Below are 22,970 nucleotides of genomic sequence, written 5' to 3' on the forward strand. Positions count from 1 at the left end.
ACATCTCTGATAATTCATTTTCTCCATAATCAAGTTTTCTCAAGTCCAATATGGTTGTCGCATTTTTGCACATTTGCATTGAAAGTTTGCTGCATATTTAGAAGTCGAGTAGCAAAATGCGACAAATGCGACTTGGCTTAAACCTTGCTTGGAACTAATCTTAACATTTATGTGAGCTCTTAGCCTAAAGGCAACTCGTCTCACTTCGTTCACATCGCCCCACTTAAGAGACCTAAATAAATTTTGCAGGGAAAAAAATTCCGAAAAAATCATTAACTAGCAAGTAAGTTAAATGGGCGGAGAATAATTAAACCAGTCGCGCGCAGTCTGGCATAGACAGTGACTACCGCCCCCGTCCAGTCGTCAAACCGAGGACCGAAAGAAGGACCAGCAAAGCCATGTCTCCATTACTTGCCGAAGATAAATTAACGCCAGAATTTGGAAATCTGAAATACAAGAGACCATCAATAAGTTTCCGGACTGTCCTGAGCGTAGGCAACACACAGAACATAGGAAATGAAGAAGTTACCTAGAACCGTGGAAACGCCTGGAATCTATACTGAATGCATCACTTGAGAGGCAGAGAAGAAGACTAACCGTTAGGCGTGTATGGAGAGATTCGAGGAAAAATCGCGGTGTGGAGACGTGAAGTTAAGTTCACCGCTTCTTTTACAAGCAAATGAACCCACTAGTTCATATAATATTTCTGCAATTCCAAGTGCAACTTGTGTTAAAATCAGCGTTGGGTAAAGCTGTCTGTAGTGATTTATGTTCCTGAACTGTGATTGTACTAATTCTCCATCTTCTTCTTTGTATTTCGGCTTTTCGAGTTACCTCGGGACCAATCTATGCATCTAGACACTCATTGGTCGCAACGTACAAGTCTGAATTGTAACAGCACATCCAGCCAAGTAAAAACACATCTCTCTGTCACCTGTTCTCTTTAAATCTTTACTTCTTATTCTTAGTCTCTTTTTGTTATAATACTCGAGTCAATAAGTAAGCGAACATGTGTATAAAACTTTGCTGCAGATGACATGTAATCATTTACACAACACCACCACCTTCAAAGTACGCCCCCTGGGCAGTGACACACTTCTACCAGAGTCCATATCACTTCTCGAAACATTCCTGCAGCCCATCTTTGGTCATTTCCGGCAGAGCGAACGTCGTATGAATTTTAACCTCTTCGGCTGATGCAAACCGCTGTCCTTTGAGTAGGGATTTGACCTTTTTAAATAGGTAGAAATCTGCTGGAGCAAGATCTGGAGAATATGGTGGCTGTGGAAGGACAGGTATTTTGTGTTGTGCAAAGAATTCTCTCACCAAGAGCGACCGATGTGCTGGGGCATTGCCATGATGGAGTACCCAAATCTGTCCTTGCCACAAATTGAATCTTTTCCGTCGAACTGAATCACGAAGACGTCGAAAAATTGCAACATGCGTCTCCTTATTGACAGTTCGAACCTCAGATATAATAATAATAATAATAATAATAATAATAATATTAATAATAATAATAATAATAATAATAGTAATGAAATTTCTTTGAGAATATAATATAGCAGCGCAGGAAAAATTTGTGCAGGTTACAGTCGGAACACTTCCACAGGTTGCACAGTCGTTTATAAAGTTTCTTTGGTTGTTTTCACAGACGTCCGCAAACTTAACCACTAGAGATGAACAAAACTGACTGCCGCTCTCGCTCGCTGTATTCGAGTCTCGTCTCGTAACTCTCGTGCGCTTCGATTCTTGCTCATCATTCTCGAAATAGCATTTAGTCAGCGCGGAAAGATTTCGTAACTTTAATAACATATATCAATGAAATAAATAACATTGAAGATGTTTAATAGTTACGGAAAGACAAAGAAAAATAGTATCATAGTTATCAAAATGTTCTGATTCTATTATCAGATATTACCTATGGTTATATAAAAAGAAAAAATCACTCTGAAATAAATTTGAATTGCTAAGAAACATAAAACATAACGTTAATTAAAGCGTTAATGTTTTTTGCTTGAGATTGTAGACTTGATTTCAAAAATACGAAAAAAAAATCCTAGTCTTTTAATAAGGGGCCAGTAATTAAATAAAGTTTGGGGAACGGATTATTATACACTGAAAGTTAGAGATGACGTTTCAAGTAGGTTACTTGATTGTTTGTACATATATAACAGTTGCCAAAATAGATGAAAGTTCAGTCTGGTACAAATAACTGTGGCGATTCAAGCTGCTTGATGTTCGAGAGTTGATCACTCCCGAAGTCTTGAACATTTGCTTACAAGCAGTCAATGACGCAGGCAATACGGTAGTAAGGGTTTTCGGCTTTGCGGGTGCTTTAGTCTTGCCTTCTCGATCGTTGTTCAACTGTATTAACTACACAATCATGGATGAATATATAATAGGATGCGAAACTTACTGAGTTTCCCGTAACACATACTAGAATTGCTGTTGTAGTAATTGATCTTGCTGCCACCTGTTGGGAGGAGGGGCATTATTACATCTAGCAGCGCACCAAGTAGCGAAAAGAGTAACTAATTACTTCATGCATTTAGCAGCGCACCTGGTGACGAGAATGTTAAACTGTGCAGAAAGTATTCCCTCCCACCCTCATCGATATTCAAAACTAACCCTATTTGAAATAAAACATTTACATTTTTATTCCTCACAACATCTTCTACTGCAAATTCTTACCGGAGGCAACAGGAAGATAAAAGAGACGATCTATTTTACACTACCCAATTAAAATATAACCAGACAGAGAAAAAAATAAAGCAAAAGATTAGATAATTGTGATTGTATTCTTTGGGTATTTATTGTACATCGCAATGGAAAACTCTGCAAGAACTGCTTACATACTTCAATTTATTATATTACAATTACTTTACAATACATTCAACAACACTATTTTTACAACGTCCATAAACATCGCTGTTTAACATACACTGCTTATACACACACACGTATCACTTTATGTTCACTTATTAGCAAGTTTCTGTCTGTCTTTTTGTCTCCTCGAGCAATATCTCGAACGGATAAATAGAGAACTCTGGGTAATGTACCCAATACGTAGTTCTAACATTCACTACCTACGACGTTGGGCGCTTATCATCTTATTTGAGCCCCCCGCCGCCAGATGGTGTTGACCGCAGTTTCGCATCCTATAATATATTTATCTCCAGCTTAGCAGTCTCCGTTCCGATGGAGAAGATGGACACACTTCATTTACGTACTCATGCTATACTAAGCAAAATTCTTGTTAAGGCAAGGGTCCACGTGACCTGGAACTTGTAGTGACATGTGTCTTTATTAACATCATCAAACAAATAAAAAATATATATTTATCCATGACACTATGGTGTAGGCGCCATCTCTCCAAGGCATCACCCACTTGTTTCGTAGGCTAATTGAGATTTCCTTGAGAGAAAGTGAGGCCTGTTAGCAATGCAGACCTACCTGAAACGATTACCTGGGTCACATGTTTCGGAAGGCATAGTCACTTGTTTCCATGTAAAGCCTATTTATTTATTGTCACGCTGAGCACTTGTCACGTGGGAGATGTAATTTATTATGTTGCAAACAGCATCGCGACCCTTAATTGCTACATAAAATCACCTATTAACCCCGTGTGCGGTGGGAGCTAATCCAACATACACTGCCACAGCTATGGCTGCCATCGTCATCCATTTTAAAAGTAAAGAGTGCGTGACGTAGCCGGATTATGAATGCGTATGCCTGTGTGCGTAGGTTTATAACTTGTTACGCAGCAATTATTATAGGCACTTTGTTGTTTATTTTCAACGTACAACTTCTGCAAATGAATTTAAAACTGCAGCAGCCCTTCAGTGTATAATTGGAGTTTATATTTGAAGATACTATAACGTGATTAAATTAAAGGTATTCTGAGAAACAACACTTCACAGTGATATTTCAATTCAATATCTATGTAACTGATAAAAACGCACCTAACGCGGTAACAGTCTAGGTTTGCTTATCTACAGGATGTTCCAAATTGATGTACACGCAGTTTGAAACACTATCTCTCAGCAACAAGATGAGACAGAAATACGACTTTTGCGGTTTTCTGTTCATTAAGCCCATATATGTTCAAAATTGCCCTTTTCGGCCACATTACACTCCCAACATCGACGTACAATAGAGCGACATACCAACTGGATTGTTGCTAATGAAATATCATTACATGCATGTTCAATCTCAACTCTCAGTTTCTCCAGTATTTCTGGTTTCGTACCGTAGACTGTCTAGGAAACTAAGCTCTTATATTAGTTTAAGGTATAGGAAGGCCTTAGACCATAACGCAACGGCGCTGTATCTTCGATAGAGTCTCTAAGGAGTGGTATTCAATCTTTTCTGCTAGCGTGCCCCCAAAATACAATTTTCTTTTCATTCGTACAACAAAACTGCATTGTATTACATAAAAAATAACAAAAAGACTATTACAGAAGTACCTTACTTACTTACTTACAAATGGCTTTTAAGGAACCCGAAGGTTCATTGCCGCTCTCACATAAGCCCGCCAGAGGTCCCTATCCTGTGCAAGATTAATCCAGTCTCTATCATAATACCCCACTTCCCTCAAATCCATTTTAATATTATCCTCCCATCTACGTCTCGGCCTCCCCAAAGGTCTTTTTCCCTCCGGTCTCCCAACTAACACTCTATATGCATTTCTGGATTCGCCCATACGTGCTACATGCCCTGCCCATCTCAAACGTCTGGATTTAATGTTCCTAATTATGTCAGGTGAAGAATACAATGCGTGCAGTTCTGTGTTGTGTAACTTTCTCCATTCTCCTGTAACTTCATCCCGCTTAGCCCCAAATATTTTCCTTAGCAGCTTATTCTCAAACACCCTGAACCTATGTTCCTCTCTCAGAGTGAGAGTCCAAGTTTCACAACCATACAGAAGAACCGGTAATATAACTGTTTTATAAATTCTAACTTTCAGATTTTTGGACAGCAGACTGGATGATAAGAGCTTCTCAACCGAATAATAACACGCATTTCCCATATTTATTCTGCGTTTAATTTCCTCCCGAGTGTCATTTATATTTGTTACTGTTGCTCCAAGATATTTGAATTTTTCCACCTCTTCGAAGGATAAATCTCCAATTTTTATATTTCCATTTCGTACAATATTCTGGTCACGAGACATAATCATATACTTTGTCTTTTCGGGATTTACTTCCAAACCGATCGCTCTACTTGCTTCAAGTAAAATTTCCGTGTTTTCCCTAATCGTTTGTGTATTTTCTCCTAACATATTCACGTCATCCGCATAGACAAGAAACTGATGTAACCCGTTCAATTCCAAACCCTGCCTGTTATCCTGAACTTTCCTAATGGCATATTCTAGAGCGAAGTTAAAAAGTAAAGGTGATAGTGCATCTCCCTGCTTTAGCCCGCAGTGAATTGGAAAAGCATCAGATAGAAACTGACCTATACGGGCCCTGCTGTATGTTTCACTGAGACACATTTTAATTAATCGAACTAGTTTCTTGGGAATACCAAATTCAATAAGAATATCATATAATACTTCCCTCTTAACCGAGTCATATGCCTTTTTGAAATCTATGAATAACTGATGTACTGTACCCTTATACTCCCATTTTCTCTCCATTATCTGTCGAATACAATTACAGAAGTACCAAAATAATTAAATAATAATAATAATAATAATAATAATAATAATAATAATAATAGCGCGTGCTAAGGGGGGATGAAGTTACAGAAGAAAGGAGAAAGTTCCACAACGAAGAACTGTACGCATTTGTATAATTAGGAACATTAAATGCAGACATTTCAGATGGACATGGCAAGTAGCACATATGAGCGAATTGAGAAATGAATATAGTGTGTTAGTTTGGAGTCCGGAGGGAAAGAGACTTTTGGGGATACCGAGACGTAGATGGGAGAATAATATTAATATGGATTTGAGGGAAGTGGGATATGACGTTAGAGACTGGATTAATATTGCACAGAATAGGGACAAATAGCGGGCTTATGTGAGGGCGGCAATGAACCTCTAGGTTCCTTAACAGGCATAAGTAAATAACAATAATAATAACAATAACAATAAAAATAACAATTATTATTATTATTATTATTATTATTATTATTATTATTATTATTAAACAGTATAGGCCCTACTCCTAGGGTTACGTGTACCATAGACTGAATACCACTGTGACTAAGGCATCCTGCCTAGGACTTGCGTTATGGAATACGCGTTGGTTTGATTCCTTATTTTCTCATCAAATTTCGGGCAGTATATTGATCCGGTACCCACACCCAGCATCGTGATGCACTTGGGGAGCTACGATAAGTGGCGAAATACCGTTAGTAAAGTCACCTATCATTGCTGAGTGGATTACCGTGCTGGCTACATAATACCTCTATTCTAGTTGGATGATCGTCCACCTCTACTTCGACATGCGGCCGTAGGGACAGCATCTGGCGGATTGGTGTGAGTCCTTAAATGGCTGTAGCACCGCGGATGATGACGGTGATATTGACGACTATTTAGTATAATTATTATTATTATTATTATATTATTATTATTATTGTATTATTATTATTATTATTATTATTATTATTATTACTCTGTTGAAGGAATAAATTGTTAAATCCTACACAGTTATACAGGGACATCACTTTATTTTTACCAACATTTTTAACATTAACCTGGCTATACTCGGAAACACTGTTACCCCCTTCCATCACAGGAGTTTGGTGTTACTACAATATGTGCAATATGTAAACAAATCATTTTACTAGCTATAAGAAGAAAGAAAAGTGGTGTATCCATTTATGTTACAGAGAAATACGATATTATTCAGTTTGATCATTACTTTTACGGTATTTTATCAAAATACAGTAGAGTAGTAACATTTGTTTTCACAAACTCAACTCTTCAGGCGGTTTTATTCATTATATAATGGCTACTTTATTCAGCACATTACCGTACTTTCGGTAACTCTAATCTTCACTTCTGCTCAGTCCACACAGATACTGTTACTCAGTCATGCTACACACCGTACCTGTGCGAAATTAGCAGGGGCGGGTATTTACGGAGTTGGCGAAAATCACGACATAATAGATATACAATAGATTTTTACTAATCTTCACGAATTAAGTGATTCTGATTAATAATATGCGGATAAAACAATCGCGACAAATCGCGAAATAGAGTTCTAATAGCGAATTTAATATTCTGATAGTGAGATTTTTTTCCGACATTTTTTCATTAGAATTTATTGCACATTCAAAGTAGGCTACATTACATGGTATTCCAGGTGTTCTAATAACATTAGTGAACTCAAAAGACGGAGGAAGATCATTAGTGAAAGGGGTGGGAGTTGAGTATATTCAGAAACGCAGATATAATAAAAAATGCAGAAAAAAAAGTGATGTCCCGGTATTACTTCCAACCTGTATATGAATGGTGATGAACAGTAAGTTCGTATGTAAAAAAATACAATAAAATGAGATTTAATTTGAACCCTATTGGAATGTATTCGCGTATCCCCTGCAAACACATCTTATGTCAAGCTTTGATACAAACTTTACAAGAAGTTACTTACCCCCCTAATGTCAGAAAACTGTTCATTAAGGTGTTATTAAGACATTTTTTCGCTCTTCTGTGAAATTGAATATTTTGACATACGATGTTGCTGTTGAACGTCATCGATATACGTGGTACAGTCATTAAGTTCTGACACTGACGCCTGAAGGGTAGGCACCCACAAGAATCTGTATGTCTCAGAAGATGCCGCGTGATACGGCGTACACTTAAACAGATCGACATCCTCCCTCAATAAAGTCGCCGTTGGCCGCTATGCACGTCTGCCAACGTTGGTGTAGCTGCTGGAAGCACCGCTGAAAGATGTTGGCAGGAAGATGCCGTACGGCTTCTCTTGTGGCAGTCATGACCTTTTCGGCCGCATAAAAATTACGCCCACGTAGGATTGATTTCATGAGGGGAAAGAGAAAAAAAATCGCATGGTACGAGATCAGGTGAGTACGGAGGGTGTGGCAAAACAGCGACCTGTTGCCTTGCAAGTTCCTCTTGGACAAGGATGGAGTGATGTGCAGGGGCGTTGTCGTGTAGCAACAGCCATTCCTTCCTATGCCAAAGCTCAGGACGCTTAAGACGAATTGAATTGCGTAAACGGCCAAGAATCTCTTTGTAGAGGATCTTGTCTACAGTTGCACCTTGGGGGATGAATTCTATGTGAAGAATTCCATTTGAATAAAAAAAAACTGTTAAAGCATCACCTTGCCTTTTGACCTGTCTTGTTGCGGATTTTTCTGTCGTGGAAATAATGGCGTTTTCTAGGTAGCGGATTGTCGCTTCAGTTGCGGATCGTAAAGGAAACACCATGTTTCGTCTCCAGTTATGATCGGTTATAGCAGTTTCGCCTAATTTCTGACAGAACGTCACGTTTGCCCGTTGCTCAAACTGCAACATACTCTAGTTCCGACGCGCGCATTCAAATCACCGTCACAACAATTACCGCAGTTCTGCTTACACTATATGCACGTAACTGTATGATGCTGGGACGAGAGACTAACTGACAAGGTACCATATCACTGCGCCACCTATCCGTTCTAGTGCACCACACCGCCACTACGCCCTCAGTCTCAGAACTTAATGAATGTACCACGTACAATAAATAAATAAATAAATATATATATATATATATATATATATATATATATATATATATATATATACGTATTTACTGAAATAACTACTCCGTTCTTCCTTACTTATTTCACGGTACACTTCTCATTTATTCATCTTCTTTTATCTTCTTCTCTACACGGATTTATTTTCCAGCACACAATAAGTAGCTACATTTACAAAGATTGTACAATATTATATTACAATAATATAAAAGTATATAAAGAATGACTTTAAATATACATGCAATGATTTTAGAATATTAATCAAACAATTTCAAGAGAAAATTTAAAACACCTCAACAGTTACGTAATATCATTCTAATGGAGTAAATGTTATCACTCTTATCCATCTTTACATTACTCTTTGTTTCCAAACTTCCTGTCTCTTGTTCTTTCGTCATACATCTACTATATTCCCTTCTTACTTTCTTACTTCAGTTTTCACTGTCAGCCTCACGTTTCTTTTCTCCAACATTCTTCCACTCATCAGTCAGGCACTGTTTAATGTGTTGTGCAGGAATGTGGCTAGGTCCTCTGGCTCCGTCCCTGATGCCACAGTTGGTGTTGCCCTGCGTCTTCGTTATTATCTGCCCTAACTTCTTTAATTCATGCCCCTAGGTTATTTACTGTGAGTCAATTCTTCATTTTCTGCAGCATTATTCATCATTTCCTGCTCCTTGGATCTTCATTTTCTGCAAATTTATTCTTTGTTTCCTACCCATTTGATCTTCATTTTCTGCCGCCTTATTCTTTTTCTTCTGCCCATCTGATCTTCATTTTCTGCCGCCTTATTCTTTGTCTTCTGCCCATCTGATCTTCATTTTCTACCGCCTTATTCTTTGTCTTCTGCCCATCTGATCTTCATTTTCTGCCGCATTATTCTTTGTCTACTGCCCATCTGATCTTCATTTTCTGCCGCCTTATTCTTTGTCTTCTGCCCATCTGATCTTCATTTTCTGCCGCCTTATTCTTTGTCTTCTACCCATCTGATCTTCATTTTCTGCAGCCTTATTCTTTGTCTTCTGCCCATCTGATCTTCATTTTCTGCCGCCTTATTTTTTGTCTTCTGCCCATCTGATCTTCATTTTCTGCCGCCTTATTCTTTGTCTTCTGCCCATCTGATCTTCATTTTCTGCCGCCTTATTATTTGTTTTCTGCCCATCTGATCTTCATTTTCTGCCGCCTTATTCTTTGTTTCCTGCCCATCGTATCTTCATTTTCTGCCTTTTTTTCTTCTTGTTTCCTGCCCATCGCTCATACATTTTCTGCCGCTTTAATCTTTGTTTTCTGCCCTTGCTTCTATATTTCCTGCCCCTACCTTCTTCATTTCTTGCCCTTCTGTCCTTAATAACTTGCCCCTCTCTTCTCTTCTCTCTGCAACACTTTTCTATTCTCTGCCCCTGTTTTCTTCATATTGCATTCCCGTCTTCACAATATTCAGCACCTCTTTTCCTATTTCTAGCTTTTAACTTTTCCACTTTTGCGTCACTAACTTGTTAATTTTGTGCACATCTCATTTTATTTTCTGCCTCATCTACTTTACTTTCCATATATTTCTTCTCAATATTCAGCATCCCTTTTCTTATTTCCAACTCCTACATCCTTTACTTTTGGGTACCACACTTGTTAATTGTGCGCACCTCTCATTTTATTATCTTCCCTATCTCCTTTTTTTCCATAACTTTCTTCTGAATATTCTGTGCCTCTCTTGTTATTTCTAACCCACATCTTCTTTACTTTTGCGTGCCACACTTGTTAATTTTGCGGACATCTCTTTTTATTATCTGCCCTATCTACTTCATTCTCCATAACTTTCTTCTGAATATTCTGTGCCTCTCTTGTTATTTCTAACTCTCATCTTCTTTCCTTTTGAGTGCCACACTTTTTAATTTTGCGGACATCTCTTTTTATTATTTGTCCTATCTCCTTCATTCTCCATAACTTTCTTCTGAATATTCTCTGCCTCTCTTGTTATTTCTAACTCTCATCTTCTTTACTTTTGCGTGCCACACTTGTTAATTTTGCGGACAGCTCTTTTTATTATTTGTCCTATCTCCTTCATTCTCCATAACTTTCTTCTGAATATTCTGTGCCTCTCTTGTTATTTCTAACTCTCATCTTCTTTACTTTTGCGTGCCACACTTGTTAATTTTGCGGACAGCTCTTTTTATTATTTGTCCTATCTCCTTCATTCTCCATAACTTTCTTCTGAATATTCTGTGCCTCTCTTGTTATTTCTAACTCTCATCTTCTTTACTTTTGAGTGCCACACTTGTTAATTTTGCGGACATCTCTTTTTATTATTTGTCCTATCTCCTTCATTCTCCATAACTTTCTTCTGAATATTCTGTCCCTCTCTTGTTATTTCTAACTCTCATCTTCTTTACTTTTGCGTGCCACACTTGTTAATTGTGCGCACCTCTCATTTTATTATCTTCCCTATCTCCTTTTTTTCCATAACTTTTTTCTCCATATTCTGTGCCTCTCTTGTTATTTCTAACTCTCATCTTCTTTACTTTTGCGTGCCACACATGTTAATTTTGCGGACATCTCTTTTTATTATTTGTCCTATCTCCTTCATTCTCCATAACTTTCTTCTCCATATTCTGGGCCTCTATTGTTATTTCTAACTCTCATCTTCTTTACTTTTGCGTGCAACACTTGTTAATTTTGCGGACATCTCTTTTTATTATTTGTCCTATCTCCTTCATTCTCCATAACTTTCTTCTCCATATTCTGGGCCTCTCTTGTTATTTCTAACTCTCATCTTCTTTACTTTTGCGTGCAACACTTGTTAATTTTGCGGACATCTCTTTTTATTATTTGTCCTATCTCCTTCATTCTCCATAACTTTCTTCTGAATATTCTGTGCCTCTCTTGTTATTTCTAACTCTCATCTTCTTTACTTTTGCGTGCCACACTTGTTAATTTTGCGGACATCTCTTTTTATTATCTGCCCTATCTCCTTCATTCTCCATAACTTTCTTCTGAATATTCTGTGCCTCTCTTGTTATTTCTAACTTTCATCTTCTTTACTTTTGCGTGCCACACTTGTTAATTTTGCGGACATGTCTTTTTATTATTTGTCCTATCTCCTTCATTCTCCATAACTTTCTTCTGAATAGTCTGTGCCTCTCTTGTTATTTCTAACTCTCATCTTCTTTACTTTTGAGTGCCACACTTGTTAATTTTGCGGACATCTCTTTTTATTATTTGTCCTATCTCCTTCATTCTCCATAACTTTCTTCTGAACATTCTCTGCCTCTCTTGTTATTTCTAACTCTCATCTTCTTTACTTTTGCGTGCCACACTTGTTAATTTTGCGGACAGGTCTTTTTATTATTTGTCCTATATCCTTCATTCTCCATAACTTTCTTCTGAATATTCTGTGCCTCTCTTGTTATTTCTAACTCTCATCTTCTTTACTATTGCGTGCCACACTTGTTAATTGTGCGCACCTCTCATTTTATTATCTTCCCTATCTCCTTTTTTTCCATAACTTTTTTCTCCATATTCTGTGCCTCTCTTGTTATTTCTAACTCTCATCTTCTTTACTTTTGCGTGCCACACTTGTTAATTTTGCGGACATCCCTTTTTATTATTTGTCCTATCTCCTTCATTCTCCATAACTTTCTTCTGAATATTCTGTGCTCTCTTGTTATTTCTAACTCTCATCTTCTTTACTTTTGCGTGCCACACTTGTTAATTTTGCGGACATCTCTTTTTATTATCTGCCCTATCTCCTTCATTCTCCATAACTTTCTTCTGAATATTCTCTGCCAATCTTGTTATTTCTAACTCTCATCTTCTTTACTTTTGCGTGCCACACTTGTTAATTTTGCGGACATCTCTTTTTATTATTTATCCTATCTCCTTCATTCTCCATAAATTTCTTCTGAATATTCTGTGCCTCTCTTGTTATTTCTAACTCTCATCTTCTTTGCTTTTGCGTGCCACACTTGTTAATTTTGCGACATGTCTTTTTATTATTTGTCCTATCTCCTTCATTCTCCATAACTTTCTTCTGAATATTCTGTGCTCTCTTGTTATTTCTAACTCTCATCTTCTTTACTTTTGCGTGCCACACTTGTAAATTTTGCGACATGTCTTTTTATTATTTGTCCTATCTCCTTCATTCTCCATAACTTTCTTCTGAATATTCTGTGCTCTCTTGTTATTTCTAACTCTCATCTTCTTTACTTTTGCGTGCCACACTTGTTAATTTTGCGGACATCTCTTTTTATTTTCTGCCCTATCTCCTTCATTCTCCATAACTTTCTTCTGAATATTCTGTGCCTCTCTTGTTATTTCTAACTCTCATCTTCTTTACTTTTGCTTGCCACACTTGTTAATTTTGCGGACATGTCTTTTTATTATTTGTCCTATCTCCTTCATTCTCCATAACTTTCTTCTGAATATTCTGTGCTCTCTTGTTATTTCTAACTCTCATCTTCTTTACTTTTTCGTGCCACACTTGTTAATTTTGCGGACATCTCTTTTTATTATTTATCCTATCTCCTTCATTCTCCATAACTTTCTTCTGAATATTCTGTGCCTCTCTTGTTATTTCTAACTCTCATCTTCTTTACTTTTGCGTGCCACACTTGTAAATTTTGCGACATGTCTTTTTATTATTTGTCCTATCTCCTTCATTCTCCATAACTTTCTTCTGAATATTCTGTGCTCTCTTGTTATTTCTAACTCTCATCTTCTTTACTTTTGCGTGCCACACTTGTTAATTTTGCGGACATCTCTTTTTATTTTCTGCCCTATCTCCTTCATTCTCCATAACTTTCTTCTGAATATTCTCTGCCAATCTTGTTATTTCTAACTCTCATCTTCTTTACTTTTGCGTGCCACACTTGTTAATTTTGCGGACATCTCTTTTTATTATTTATCCTATCTCCTTCATTCTCCATAACTTTCTTCTGAATATTCTGTGCCTCTCTTGTTATTTCTAACTCTCATCTTGTTTACTTTTGCGTGCCACACTTGTTAATTTTGCGACATGTCTTTTTATTATTTGTCCTATCTCCTTCATTCTCCATAACTTTCTTCTGAATATTCTGTGCTCTCTTGTTATTTCTAACTCTCATCTTCTTTACTTTTGCGTGCCACACTTGTTAATTTTGCGGACATCTCTTTTTATTATCTGCCCTATCTCCTTCATTCTCCATAACTTTCTTCTGAATATTCTGTGCCTCTCTTGTTATTTCTAACTCTCATCTTCTTTACTTTTGCGTGCCACACTTGTTAATTTTGCGGACATGTCTTTTTATTATTTGTCCTATCTCCTTCATTCTCCATAACTTTCTTCTGAATATTCTGTGCCTCTCTTGTTATTTCTAACTCTCATCTTCTTTACTTTTTCGTGCCACACTTGTTAATTTTGCGGACATCTCTTTTTATTATTTATCCTATCTCCTTCATTCTCCATAACTTTCTTCTGAATATTCTGTGCCTCTCTTGTTATTTCTAACTCTCATCTTCTTTACTTTTGCGTGCCACACTTGTAAATTTTGCGACATGTCTTTTTATTATTTGTCCTATCTCCTTCATTCTCCATAACTTTCTTCTGAATATTCTGTGCTCTCTTGTTATTTCTAACTCTCATCTTCTTTACTTTTGCGTGCCACACTTGTTAATTTTGCGGACATCTCTTTTTATCATCTGCCCTATCTCCTTCATACTCCATAACTTTCTTCTGAATATTCTGTGCCTCTCTTCTTATTTCTAACTCTCGTCTTCTTTACTTTTGCGTGCCACACTTGTTAATTTTGCGGACATGTCTTTTTATTATTTGTCCTATCTCCTTCATTCTCCATAACTTTCTTCTGAATATTCTGTGCTCTCTTGTTATTTCTAACTCTCATCTTCTTTACTTTTTCGTGCCACACTTGTTAATTTTGCGGACATCTCTTTTTATTATTTATCCTATCTCCTTCATTCTCCATAACTTTCTTCTGAATATTCTGTGCCTCTCTTGTTATTTCTAACTCTCATCTTCTTTACTTTTGCGTGCCACACTTGTTAATTTTGCGGACATCTCTTTTTATTATCTGCCCTATCTCCTTCATTCTCCATAACTTTCTTCTCAATATTCTGCACCTCTCTTGTTATTTCCAACTCATATTTTCTGTACTTTTGCGTATCTCAATTGTTAATTGTGTATACCTCTAATTTTATTTTCTGCCCCATCTTCTTCATTTTCCATTCCTCTCTTTTCAATATTCTACACCTCTCTTCTTATATTCTGCTTCAATCTTCCTTATTTTCCTTACTTCTCTTGTTAATTTTGTGGACATGTCTTTTTATTTCCCGTCCGTATCTTCTTTATTTTCCATGCCTTCTGTTGCATATCAGATTTCTCCTGTAATTTATTTAAGGTCCTTTTTTATCTTGATTTAAACCATATAAGCATTAAAGACTCTCACAATACCTTGTTAACAAATAGCTGCCTATAATGGACATTATATGAAGAACAAAGAATATTAGGAATGCCACTGCCGTTACTCCATATATGATAAGTTATATACAATAATTTCGAGGGAAAAATTGTTCCGGGGCCGGGTATCGAACCCGGGACCTTTGGTTAAACGTACCAACGCTCTCCGACTGAGCTACCCGGGAACTCTACCCGACACCGATCCAATTCTTCCGTCTATATCCACAAACCTCAAAGTGGGCTGACAACCGTCAAGCAACCAACATTTGAGTGCACACTAACTCTGTGTGACTTTAAATTGTGGTTTTCTGTTACGTACAGTGACGTGTATTATGCAAATTAATCTTTTAGGAATAACTCCCTGTAAAGTCAATTTGAATAATTTCGAGGGAAAAATTGTTCCGGGGCCGGGTATCGAACCCGGGACCTTTGGTTAAACGTACCAACGCTCTCCCACTGAGCTACCCGGGAACTCTACCCGACACCGATCCAATTCTTCCCTCTATATCCACAAACCTCAAAGTGGGCTGACAACCGTCAAGCAACCAACATTTGAGTGCACACTAACTCTGTGTGACTTTAAATTGTGGTTTTCTGTTACGTACAGTGACGTGTATTATGCAAATTAATCTTTTAGGAATAACTCCCTGTAAAGTCAATTTGAATAATTTCGAGGGAAAAATTGTTCCGGGGCCGGGTATCGAACCCGGGACCTTTGGTTAAACGTACCAACGTGTGCACTCAAATGTTGGTTGCTTGACGGTTGTCAGCCCACTTTGAGGTTTGTGGATATAGAGGGAAGAATTGGATCGGTGTCGGGTAGAGTTCCCGGGTAGCTCAGTGGGAGAGCGTTGGTACGTTTAACCAAAGGTCCCGGGTTCGATACCCGGCCCCGGAACAATTTTTCCCTCGAAATTATTCAAAGTGACTTTACAGGGAGTTATTCCTAAAAGATTAATTTGCATAAGTTATATACACTTCTTTCAATATAATCGGTCCTGCTGACTCTTTGGTTCAGCATTCACTAACACTGAATCACTCTCATCTACATGTAGGTCGAGGGTTGAGGGTGTTTTGATAGTGAAATGCGAAGCGTATTCATAACATATAAAATGGCATTTTCATTGACCCTATGTTCCTAAAATCGTTAACTGTCACTTGAAACTATTTTTATTTTTAAAGTAATTTGAATAAAAATAACGCATTCATTTGGTTTATCAATTCACTGACCGCAAACATCATGTACAACACAATAAGCATTTAATAGGTTATACGACTGAATAGCACTGACAGTCAGACATTTGTTTAACCGGCTTCGACCCATGATCACATATACAGCGTGTCCCATTTATCTTGTGCACCATTATACCTTTTTTGTTTGGATAGGTATTGGAACTTTCGTTTCTGAGCGTTATGTTAGAACGAGGGGCTAACATGAGTGTGGAGATTTGGTGCATGTAACTAGGTACATTACGGTACAAATACATGTGACATCATGAATTTTTCAAATAGCAATACATACCTTAATCATGTTACATTGATTATACACATTAAGACAAGTTCAAACATGTATCACAATGTCACCTTCCTAATCAATAACAACAACAAAACGAAACAAATACGTACTTCCAATGTGATAATGTTATGCTTTGAGAGTCACAGAAGATGTTCCAAATGGTGACCATTCACATTAATGCACATTCGAAGGCGTTCCCCGAAAGACCGTATGACTGCCCGGCTGAATGAACACACAAGCCTGTCGAATGCGTTGCTGCATGTCGTCTGGTGTTGTCAGAATGTTCTGGTACACACTGTCCTTTACAGTTCCCCACAGGAAGAAGTCATTGGCGACAGGTCCGGAGAACGTGCAGGCCACTGTACGAGGATTGTGGCGTCGACAGTTGTTGTTTGTTTACATGTTAAGACAGCAAACACACAACACACGATGTGTACGGACGTCAGTCGACTTTCGTTTTGTGTAAGTTAATGCAGAAGATGAATGGGGCTCCACAACAAACGACACATTCTGATGGCATTCATTTTGCATTTTGTTGTTGTTATTGATTGGGAAGGTGATATTGTGATACATTTTTGAACTAGTATTAACGTCTGTAATCAATGTAATATGATTAAAGTATGTAGTGCTATTTGAAAAATTGATGACGTCACGTGTATCTTGTACCATAATGTAGTTACAAGCACCACATCTCTACACTCATGTTAGCCCATCGTTCTCCAAAACAAAAATTCCAATATCTATCCAAACAACAAAGTTATAATATGTGCACAAGATAAATGAGACATTCTGTATATCAGATTGGCCATTCCCATTTTATGAACTGGCAACATAAAATGAGAACTATCACCATATTCTCCACCGCCGAAGAGGTATTTTTTGGTAACGACCGCTAGATGTAAGTACAATTGGTCCACGCAATTCCATAAGGAATATAACGTGACTTCGTTTGCGGTCGCTAGAAGGCAGCACAGTCAAATTATAGCTGGCGTCAGCCTTTTTGGCGTGTCCTAGTTATATAGTACCCAGTTTGTGAGCATGTTGCTAGTGCAGCTGAGAATGATACCACTTCATATACACGTCACATCAGCAACTTGCCAAACATAGTTGTCAGACTGACTGCGGCAAATACAAAACACTCGCACTTAACGTTACCATTACTTATTTCACACGCCAAAAACGGTGACGCGGACTGTAATAAAAGCATCTGTCTTGAAAGATCGTTAGGTTGATCAACCTGTTATATGTGATATGCTGTTCGACGAAACAAATCAGCTATATTGGAAGGAAACAGCTCACCTGTGCAACCGCAAACTTACTAGAATACGCAACCCAACGTTAACATTCATATCATTCTCTAATTATTTATTTGATCCTTTACGCAAGATCGAATATAATGCCCTTGTGTTATTAGAAAAACATGTTACCTCTCCGAAATGTATCTGATCCTTTCAGATATAATAAGCAGGTTTTGTGTTAATTTCTTGCATCTTGTTTCAACAGTAAACTGTATCGTTTAAGATTTTTCTAGCTTTTAAGCTGTCTCTGATCCTTTCAGGTATGATAAGCTGCATTTGAGATAATTTCTTGCATCTTGTTACAATATTAAACTGTATGTGTCTAAGATCTTCCTGGCGTTTAAGCGACTATACAAGTGCAATTAACACTTCAGAATTTTTAAATCACAGCTGAAAGAAAGAACGGTAACAACTCATTAATTTGCTGTCCTATAATGGTTGCCATGTTACGTACTGATCAATTCTTGCTAATTGTTATGGACAATAACAAACACTAGTTGTTGTTAATGAAGCCATTTTTATGTCTCTACAAATGTTCATTGATATAACGTGAGAATATGGTCTCATGAAAATACATATACCATTGTTGACAGTAAACATAATCGGTCGAACCAATCGGAAATCGAACCCACGCCCAAACGTGGCTTCGGAGCAGAAAGGAATCTCCTCTGCTGATTAACCTACGCTGCACAGTGTGCAATTTTCTCAGTCTAGGTGGACAAAAATCAAATTTCGACTTGTTAAGTTGGCACAGAAGAATATGAATTCATGTTCTTTAACATTTGGAGAATTCTTTGAGGGATAGCTTTTACTGTTTTATAAGCGGCAAGCTATATTTACAACGGTATGAACAACGAGTTCTTTCTAATGCATCTCTCTCCGGCTCAGTTGTAGACAGAGAGGCTTCCTATGTGGGTAAGTGCCAATTTGTCAGTGATTTATTGTGTTGTGAGACATTAAATCTGTTCAGATAGGTACGTTCTTACTAATGTAACTTCAATTTCAAATTAACAAAGTATTTTTCTTCTTAGAGTACGGTTTAAATATTACAATTGAAAATAGTTAGTTATGGTACTTGTGAGGTAAGTGCATCTTTATTGCGAGAGTGGAAAGATTTACTTAAATTACACGAGCGCAATAAAGATCACGCTCACAAGCACCATACGTAATTTTATCCATGACCATAACGAAAAATTATGTTTTATAAAAGAAAATATGTTGAAAATAAATTCCTCATATAATCACATATCACGGCATGGATTTTAGAATCGATACTTGTACTAGGTAGGTCATGATGTAGGAGGTCATGATTAGTGAAGAATGGTATCTAAGGCGTTGGATAAATAAATTATAATTAATTATATAATTTCAATATATATTTTTTCATTCTAAACGTATATTTTCATTTTTTTGAAGTTTCAGGGATTATTTAGAAGTGTTCACGGGACTATTGTGATTAAAATAATTTCACATTTTACTTCTGTAAACTTAAGAGGAATATTAAAAAGTAATTAATTATTGTGTCTGTTTAGCTCAGTTGAGTAACGCTTGTTATAAAATTCTATAAACCCAACTCCGCAGGTTCAAGTCTCCTCGCCTCCCAAAAGGTAAATTATTACAAATTAAAAAAAAAATACACATTAGATAATGGATACAATGCACAAATAACGACGTAGTAGATAGAGAAAAGAGAAGGACAATTGAGTGTATGTATATTTAAGAAATGGTAATAAAGAAGTAGAGGTAGTAACATCTAGTAACTAATATATTAACTTCTTGAGTAATAGTTCAATGGAAAAGTATACGTGTGTATCCGGGTACTAGGAAAATACTAATGAACTGTGAGATAAAGTTCAAACTGTGAGGTAAAGTCTTTATCTCACTAGTGGAATAAAGTAATGTTGAATAAAAGCCTACTTGACAAACACAGAAGTATTTAGTAAAGGCATATTTTTCATTATGGTATGGATAAATACATTTTTTAAAGCTCTTCAAATACAATGTCAATTTTAGTATAGTCGGTCACGTCCGGTTAGAACAATTATTTTACCATTTAATACAGCATCATTTAGAGTGTTGAATCCTGGTTTTAAATTTTGCGTGTTTTTGTGCATTTTTTTTTACTAACGGGGGATATGGTAACGCAGGGGCAACTGTTTCACGTTTGGCATAACAACGCAAAAGAGTAATTGAATAAGGACGTTTTTAATCACCGTGTGAGTGTTTAGGCCTGCAAAATTATTCACATGACACCGAACATAAGGTTTAATATACATTAGACACATTTTTATATAATCTTAACAAACCCACCTTGGATCAGAACGCAAATCTAGTAGCTGGACAAAATTAATAACTTCTCTGCATTCTAACAGATTCTTATAAAACTTAGTAATCCCAAACAGGTGGCACAAGTTTTTTTTTTTTTGCATAAACTATGATTACGTTTGCATAAGAGTGCATTTAGACAAAATTAATAACTTCTCTGCATTCTAACAGGTTTTTATAAAACTTAGTAATCCCAAACAGGTGACACATGTTTTTTTTTTTTTGCATAAACTATGATTACGTTTGCATAAGAGTGCATTTAGACAAAATTAATAACTTCTCTGCATTCTAACAGATTTTTATAAAACTTAGTAATCCCAAACAGGTGACACATGTTTTTTTTTTTTTTTTGCATAAACTATGATTACGTTTGCATAAGAGTGCATTTAGACAAAATTAATAACTTCTCTGCATTCTAACAGATTTTTATAAAACTTAGTAATCCCAAACAGGTGACACATGTTTTTTTTTTGCATAAACTATGATTACGTTTGCATAAGAGTGCATTTAGACAAAATTAATAACTTCTCTGCATTCTAACAGATTTTTATAAAACTTAGTAATCCCAAACAGGAGACACATGTTTTTTTTTTTGCATAAACTATGATTACGTTTGCATAAGAGTGCATTTAGACAAAATTAATAACTTCTGCATTCTAACAGATTTTTATAAAACTTAGTAATCCCAAACAGGTGACACATGTTTTTTTTTTGCATAAACTATGATTACGTTTGCATAAGAGTGCATTTAGACAAAATTAATAACTTCTGCATTCTAACAGATTTTTATAAAACTTAGTAATCCCAAACAGGTGACACATGTTTTTTTTTGCATAAACTATGATTACGTTTGCATAAGAGTGCATTTAGGCAAAATTAATAACTTCTCTGCATTCTAACAGATTTTTATAAAACTTAGTAATCCCAAACAGGTGACACATGTTTTTTTTTGCATAAACTATGATTACGTTTGCATAAGATTGCATTTGGACAAAATTAATAACTTCTCTGCATTCTAACAGATTTTTATAAAACTTAGTAATCCCAAACAGGTGACGTATGTTTTTTTTTTAATAAACTATGATTACGTTTGCATAAGAGTGCATTTAGACAAAATTAATAACTTCTCTGCATTCTAACAGATTTTTATAAAACTTAGTAATCCCAAACAGGTGACGTATGTTTTTTTTTAATAAACTATGATTACGTTTGCATAAGAGTGCATTTAGACAAAATTAATAACTTCTCTGCATTCTAACAGATTTTTATAAAACTTAGTAATCCCAAACAGGTGACACATGTTTTTTTTTTTTTGCATAAACTATGATTACGTTTGCATAAGAGTGCATTTAGACAAAATTAATAACTTCTCTGCATTCTAACAGATTTTTATAAAACTTAGTAATCCCAAACAGGTGACACATGTTTTTTTTTTGCATAAACTATGATTACGTTTGCATAAGAGTGCATTTAGACAAAATTAATAACTTCTCTGCATTCTAACAGATTTTTATAAAACTTAGTAATCCCAAACAGGTGACACATGTTTTTTTTGCATAAACTATGATTACGTTCGCATAAGAGTGCATTTAGACAAAATTAATAACTTCTCTGCATTCTAACAGATTTTTATAAAACTTAGTAATCCCAAACAGGTGACATATGTTTTTTTTAATAAACTATGATTACGTTCGCATAAGAGTGCATTTAGACAAAATTAATAACTTCTCTGCATTCTAACAGATTTTTATAAAACTTAGTAATCCCAAACAGGTGACACATGTTTTTTTTGCATAAACTATGATTACGTTCGCATAAGAGTGCATTTAGACAAAATTAATAACTTCTCTGCATTCTAACAGATTTTTATAAAACTTAGTAATCCCAAACAGGTGACACACGTTTTTTTTGCATAAACTATGATTACGTTCGCATAAGAGTGCATTTAGACAAAATTAATAACTTCTCTGCATTCTAACAGATTTTTATAAAACTTAGTAATCCCAAACAGGTGACACATGTTTTTTTTGCATAAACTATGATTACGTTCGCATAAGAGTGCATTTAGACAAAATTAATAACTTCTCTGCATTCTAACAGATTTTTATAAAACTTAGTAATCCCAAACAGGTGACACATGTTTTTTTTGCATAAACTATGATTACGTTCGCATAAGAGTGCATTTAGACAAAATTAATAACTTCTCTGCATTCTAACAGATTTTTATCAAACTTAGTAATCCCAAACAGGTGACACATGTTTTTTTTTTTTTGCATAAACTATGATTACGTTTCCATAAGAGTGCATTTAGACAAAATTAATAACTTCTCTGCATTCTAACGGATTTTTATAAAACTTAGTAATCCCAAACAGGTGACACATATTTTTTGCATAAACTATGATTACGTTTGCATAAGAGTGCATTTAGACAAAATTAATAACTTCTCTGCATTCTAACAGATTTTTATAAAACTTATTAATCCCAAACAGGTGACACATGTTTTTTTTTGCATAAACTATGATTACGTTTGCATAAGAGTGCATTTAGACAAAATTAATAACTTCTCTGCATTCTAACAGATTTTTATAAAACTTAATAATCCCAAACAGGTGACACATGTTTTTTTTTTTTGCATAAACTATGATTACGTTTGCATAAGAGTGCATTTAGACAAAA

General features: G+C 36.0%; 1 protein-coding gene across 1 annotated transcript in view; it reads right to left on the bottom strand.

The window, feature by feature from the left end:
• Nucleotides 1-9,143: 9,143 nt before the first annotated feature.
• Nucleotides 9,144-22,970, bottom strand: part of LOC138712639 (uncharacterized) — a 155,921-nt gene continuing 142,094 nt past the window's right edge. Inside the window, exon 3 of the mRNA XM_069844605.1 lies at nt 9,144-9,308. Within this exon, the coding sequence (XP_069700706.1) occupies nt 9,144-9,308 (165 nt within the window). The remainder of the gene's footprint in view (nt 9,309-22,970) is intronic.

Source organism: Periplaneta americana, chromosome 13 (genome assembly GCF_040183065.1).
Source record: "Periplaneta americana isolate PAMFEO1 chromosome 13, P.americana_PAMFEO1_priV1, whole genome shotgun sequence".
Lineage (NCBI taxonomy): Eukaryota > Metazoa > Arthropoda > Insecta > Blattodea > Blattidae > Periplaneta > Periplaneta americana.